The sequence below is a fragment of the Poecilia formosa genome, unplaced genomic scaffold (genome assembly GCF_000485575.1).
Source record: "Poecilia formosa unplaced genomic scaffold, Poecilia_formosa-5.1.2 Scaffold6, whole genome shotgun sequence".
Classification (NCBI taxonomy): Eukaryota; Metazoa; Chordata; class Actinopteri; order Cyprinodontiformes; family Poeciliidae; genus Poecilia; species Poecilia formosa.
The window spans coordinates 2,754,739-2,761,146 of NW_006799945.1; the positions used below are offsets into that span (position 1 = coordinate 2,754,739).

At 36.4% G+C, this 6,408-nt stretch overlaps 1 protein-coding gene across 1 annotated transcript; it reads left to right on the top strand.

Annotated features, from left to right (window-relative positions):
- The first annotated feature begins 104 nt into the window (after positions 1-104).
- drg1 (developmentally regulated GTP binding protein 1) lies at positions 105-6,187 on the top strand. Its single transcript, XM_007567107.2, has 9 exons — positions 105-292; positions 1,424-1,547; positions 1,678-1,853; positions 1,948-2,017; positions 2,529-2,698; positions 3,261-3,391; positions 4,209-4,376; positions 4,486-4,608; positions 5,863-6,187. Exons 1-9 carry the CDS (start codon positions 254-256, stop codon positions 5,960-5,962), a joined length of 1,101 nt encoding a protein of 366 aa, XP_007567169.1. The 5' UTR covers positions 105-253; the 3' UTR covers positions 5,963-6,187.
- The last annotated feature ends 221 nt before the right edge of the window (positions 6,188-6,408 follow it).

Here is a 6,408-nt window from a genome sequence, read left to right on the forward strand (position 1 = left end):
TATATCAATTGTATAACAAAAATTAATAATGAAATAGTTTATTCTTAAATAGTGAAGCCGTGTGTCCTGTCAGCCAAAACGCCGGGTAATGCGCGCCTTCCTCCTTTGACATCGCGAGATTTGCTGTGAATTCTCGTACAGCGGCAGTTCTGTGGCGTGTGCTTGCTAAAACGGCTAAACGTTGCCAAATCATTTGTAAAATTTCTACAAATAATTTCATTGACGTTAATTGTGAACTGGATACATAGTCATAATGAGTATACTCGCCAAGATAGCGGAGATAGAAAATGAGGTAAGATAAACATTACCAGATGGGAGTGTTTGAGTTAGTCACGTTTTAGCTAACAGTTAGCTGCTAGCAGTAGCTGAAATATACTAATACCAGTAGTTTTAGCCACCCGGCTTTTTCACGGTTATTGCTTTTACGTAAGGATTTTTATAATTGTATTTTACTTACAGTTATACTATGAATTGAACACTCCAGTACTACCAATATTGTTATTGTAACAACCTCCTGTTCAACGAGCTGCCAAAATAAATGACATAATTAAAAAAACAACATAAGAGGCTATTTGATGTTGGAGAAAACATACTCTCTGCAGGCAGTATTAATTATACATATGAACTATCTTTAGAGATAATGATTTAATTGGTCCAGCATTACAAAACAAAAAATGAATGACGATAAACTGTCAAATATGTACATAATGTAATTCCTGACGAAATAATGTTTTAATGTAAACCTTTTATTGACTGTTTTTCAGTTGTATTTATGTTTGTTTGTGTATGTTCGGTTTATTTTGTTAAAAATGTAATTATTTGAGGTTACTGTATATGGTATTAATATCTAATACATGTGTTTTTAGCAGTATAATTTTGTTTAAGTTTAAGCTGCATGTTTTACACTCACAGAATATTAATATTATGTTTATTTCTTGTTTGAGCTGTGATACAGATGTCTTGTCTTTAATCGTGTTCTAAAAAATGTTCAAATTTGATCTAATCAAATTTGAACATTTTTTAGGTCAAATTTGGTACTTTTTTAGGTTGAAAAACAGTTATTTTCTATCTGCTGAACCTGCTGTAGTCAACTACATATAAAGTATACGCTATACATGTTTGCTAGAAGAACTTTACCCTGTTCTAACATAAATATACATTTCCTACTGTGTTAGTTTTATGTAAAAAAAAAAAAAAAAATGGAAATGTGTTTCTACTGCTTAAAATTGTTTTTGTTATTTTCTTTCTTACATTCAGAAATGTACACATAACTTTATATTTTCAGATGAAATTATTGTAAAATAGTGAGTCGGATGTTCTGATAAATTACTGATAAGTTACTTTTTTGGTTCCAAGACATAATAAATGTACTTTTGACGATGATCGCTGTTCAAATACCAACTAGTGTCGCCTCTTCCTGTAGATGGCCAGGACGCAGAAGAACAAGGCCACAGCTCACCACTTGGGTCTGCTCAAAGCACGTCTAGCAAAGCTGAGGAGGGAGCTGATCACACCAAAAGGAGGCAGTGGGGGTGCAACGGGGGAAGGTAAAATCTCAATACTGTGGATTTAGTCCAAGTACTGCTCTAATCTTGGTTTATATCCTTCTGAGTAAAGTGACTCTCCTGTAAAACATAAAAAATATAGTTAATATTCTGATGTTTCTCTGACTTTCAGGCTTTGACGTGGCAAAAACCGGTGATGCCAGAGTGGGTTTTGTTGGTTTCCCATCCGTAGGAAAGTCCACACTGCTCAGTAACCTTGCGGGTGTGTACTCAGAAGTTGCAGCGTATGAGTTCACCACCCTTACAACAGTGCCTGGAGTCATTCGGTATAAAGGTGCCAAAATTCAGGTACAAAAATTTACTCTTTCTTTACAATCTGGGAAAATATGCAGAAGTCTGGTTGATTTAAAAAAAAAATCCCTTTTAAATGATTTCTTCTTAGCTTTTGGATCTACCTGGAATCATTGAGGGAGCCAAGGACGGCAAGGGCAGAGGCAGGCAGGTCATTGCAGGTACTGTTGGGATTATTGATATTAGTTGAAAACTTTAAAAAACATCCGAATATTATTTTCTGCAATTTGAGTTTCCCTAGGTTTGTGTTAATGCATGCAAATTGTTCGAAATATTAGCAGGGTTCTTGTACAGGCTGGAAAATTTAACTGAAGATTTTCCAGGTCTGAATAAATATGACAAAATAGTGGGGGGAAAAAAATCTATTTTAAGAATTGATTCTCTCTGCCCTTTATGGAAATCTGTCATATAAAATGTGTTTTTATACCATAATAGATGATCTTTTGTTAGCTTTGTTTATTGATTCACGTTATACCTCCATAACTGTGCTGCATTTAATAACGGTCATTATAATGAACTCTAGCAAATACTGAACTGTTACAGCTGTTTAACACTAGTGAAGAAATATAATTGTTGTTTTTATATTTTTAATTGTGTCCACCAAAGACATAAAATGTATTCCCTCATCTACATAACAAACTGCTCTTTTCCTTCTCTCCCTTTCTCTCTCAGTGGCTCGAACTTGCAATCTAATCCTGATAGTGCTTGATGTGTTAAAGCCTCTTGTTCATAAGAAGCTAATAGAACATGAGCTGGAGGGCTTTGGCATCCGACTTAACAAGCAACCGCCCAACATTGGTTTCAAGAAGAAGGACAAAGGAGGCATCAACTTTACTGCTACAGTACGTCTCTCGCTGCACTGCAGGATTTCTTATATGGAACCGAGGATGGTTGCATTGCTACATGTTCCTGTTTTCTGGCTCAATAATAAATATAGTAACAATAAGATAAAGTCAGGTTTCTACAACAGACCCAATTCTACACTGTAAATGTTGATGCTGAATGACAAAATGTTATACGTGAGTGGAGTATTGTCATAAATGCTTTATGATTGTCTGCATAAAACAGTTACTAAAACATGTAGTAAAACATTTAGCAGAGAAAAAAAAAGGTTAAAATAAACTTGATAAAAGAAATTTAATTTAAGTAATTTACCATATAAAATAGTTCACCACAATAATATTTAGGAGTCAGAATATTATGCAGTAATATACAAAATAGGAATCATTTAAAAAAAATCAGTACAAAACAATTTATAAAATTAGATCAGGTAATAAATACCATAATAAGTAGAGGCTTTGGGGAAATTATTTTACCCGTTTTTTTTGCTTCTCTTTCTGACAAAAAGTATTCATCAGTGCAAATTTAAGATGTTTTTATTCTGCGTCTTTTCCTTGTCGTCAGTGTGCACAAAGTGAGCTCGATTCCGAAACCGTTAAGACCATCCTGGCCGAGTATAAGATCCACAACGCCGACATCACCCTGCGCAGCGACGTCACGGCTGATGACCTCATCGATGTGGTGGAGGGAAATCGGTAAGCTGCTGAAGCGGGCTCTCCGTCGCTCGTCTCTCTGGGTGTGGCTTGGTGCTCTCTGAAATCAAATGTCCACCGATACGTCTACAGCAGTGCAGCAGCACCTAAACCTCTGTGTTGGAGCTTCGCTCTCTTTAAAAGCTGGTTTCCGAGAAAGGATTACGTGACAAACGCTGAGTAAAACACATGAAAATCAACAAAAATCTATACTAGGCACAGAAATTGCAGCAGTCAGTCTGTGTTTCAGTTATCTCATCTGCATAGCTGATTTTTTTTTTTTTTTTGGAGGGGGGTTAAATGTGATCATTTCTAGGAGAAGAGGCTGTAATAATTATAACACAATTATTACAGTGTTCCCAAACAAGGCAGCTAATTTAAATAAAATGTCTTAAAATAAGGAAAACTAAACCTGTTCTAGTGGACTGCTCAATATTCCAACTTCAAAAGCTGTGGTGGACCTGAAGCGCACGGTCACTAGTATTTGTAAAACTTAATGAACTAAAGCAATGCTGCAAATGAGAGCGGAGTCAAGTATCTGCACAGCAACATAAGAGAGCAATAAGTTGGTGTTTTTAAAAGAGGAGCTGCACACTGCGCTGTTCCATTTTAGCTTGGCTTCATTAAATTAGCAGTGACACATTGCGATGCATTGCATCTTGCGGTTTGCTAAAAATAAATGTCACGTTAAACTCTGCTTCAAGTTGTGACTTAAGAATGCAGTTTAAAGACAGACTTTTTTTTTTTTTTCCTCCTTTCACATTAGGTCAAATTTAATGTCAGAGGCAAGTACTTACTGACTCCAATCATTTCTCATCAGGGTCTACATCCCGTGCATATACGTGCTGAACAAAATCGACCAGATCTCCATCGAGGAGCTTGACATCATCTACAAGGTGCCCCACTGTGTCCCAATCTCTGCCCACCACCGCTGGAACTTTGACGACCTGCTGGAGAGGATGTGGGACTACCTGAAGCTTGTTCGCATGTAAGGGTGGATTGATTTGTTCTGTTTGTATTTCTGCAGGGATTCTGAATGAAGTGGGCAAAATGAAATATTTGTTAAAATCCGATTGGGATAATGTGCTCACTTACAGCTACACCAAACCCAAAGGCCAACTTCCCGATTACACGTCTCCTGTTGTACTCCCTGACGGACGAACTTCGGTCGAGGATTTCTGCTTAAAGATTCACAAAAATCTCATCAAAGAATTCAAGTAGTAAGTACTTCAGAGGTTACTCCAGATTTAACACTTAATTTGGTGTGTTTCATAGATTTTATGGGATTTTTATGACGATCACAAATTTCAGAAACAATGGATATTTCATAAGCTAACAAGAAGCTATTGCAGTAAATGGTGGAACACATCATCAGAGGCATTACCTTCTATTTATTTCATGCTATAGACTAGAAGGACTGTGCTCTAATGAAATGAGAATATTGAAATAAAAGGTAAGTGGAAACACCCAAGGATATGTATACTAATAAATGAAAATATTTATGAATGGCAAATTTAATTTAAAAATATGTTTAGGTTTAGATTAACAGACAGTTGCAATTAAACACTAAATTGAAACAGTAAATAATCTTAATGTACTTATAATTCAAAACATAAGCTTGAAGTGAAGTAAACAATCAGATCTTACAATATAGAACTGCCTAAATAAAATCAGTGAACATTAATGTGACAATTGCCTCTTTCTATTTAAGAGGAATTTTATCCTTCACAGTTTAGAGCGGTCATATTAGTGCTGCCTGAATCAGCCTGAGATCTGGCATCTGTACAATAGCACAGTTAGATTAATGATGGTCCTGCAGATGCATTTTACATGCAGAGCAGTTTCAACATTTGCACGTTATCCAAGGCAATAGCCGCGCTCTCCATCAAACTCTGCATGCTGCACTGCATTTGCACACGTTCTGTTCACTCTGCTCTATCATCAAGACTATGCAGGTGTCAGTAAAGTAAATAAAATTAAATTGGAAAAACTCCTGCTGGACCCATCACCCACTTGGGGAGCTTTTGCTGCACTGATTCACTCTTTACTAAAACTCACGTTAATGATCAGATTTGTAATATTTTTAAGATAAAACTCAGATATGAGTACTTGGATTAACCAGGTCTGAGAAAAGTTTTTTTTTTCAGACCCTGCATTCCTAATTTAAATTGTAAAAAATCTTAATAACTGGTATTTTCCTTTACATTTCAAGATGTGCGAGTTTAGCTTTGTACCTTACATTATATTTTACCCGCATCTCCTAATGGGTGAGGCAGAGCCATCAATCACTCCCTGTGTTAGTGCTTCAGAGCATTAAACGTCCTCAAGGGAGATGATTGGTCAAACTGACACATGCAGATAGAGGCATTTTCTGTCTTTACCTAAATGCTTTTTTGTCATGTTAGCCACTCTATAGTAAATTGATCATTTTAGCCAAGAATAAATGGTTTTCTTTTTTCTTCTTCTTCTTCCAGCGCGCTGGTGTGGGGCTCCTCTGTGAAACACAACCCCCAGAAAGTGGGGAAGGACCATGTTATGGAGGATGAAGATGTTATCCAGTTGGTGAAAAAGTGAACTGGGTTTCGAATCACTGCATGGCTCAGCAAATATCACCAGATGTCAATTAAAACACCTCTGTCATGTGGTCAACTTGTTTGCCGTGTTGTTGTAATGGTGACATCAATGCGACACATTTGGACGTACCCGGAGTACCTAACACCATAAATAGTTCATATTGAATGTTGGTTAAGGCTTGCATTAACAACCTAAAGCTGTACAATAAAAAATCTAAATATACAATTGAATTTGTCTTATTTCTTCTGCCACTGTTCATTTTGCACGAGCTGCATGTAATTTGAGACTAAAGCGTTTCTGCAGTGTGACGTTGGAAGAACTCGTGTCACTGCGAACATTTCAGTCTGGCTGAAGAGGAGGCAAAATAAAAAAAATAAAAAAACCTTGTTTGAAAGCAAAAGTGATTTATGTGACATTGATGATGAAGCCAGTTATTCAGACTGGTG

Coding starts and splice junctions, on each gene's coding strand:
- drg1 (XM_007567107.2), top strand. CDS start 254: ATGAGTATACTCGCCAAGATAGCGGAGATAGAAAATGAG. Junction 293..1,423: donor TAGCGGAGATAGAAAATGAG/GTAAGATAAACA, acceptor CTCTTCCTGTAG/ATGGCCAGGACGCAGAAGAA. Junction 4,609..5,862: donor CTCATCAAAGAATTCAAGTA/GTAAGTACTTCA, acceptor TTCTTCTTCCAG/CGCGCTGGTGTGGGGCTCCT.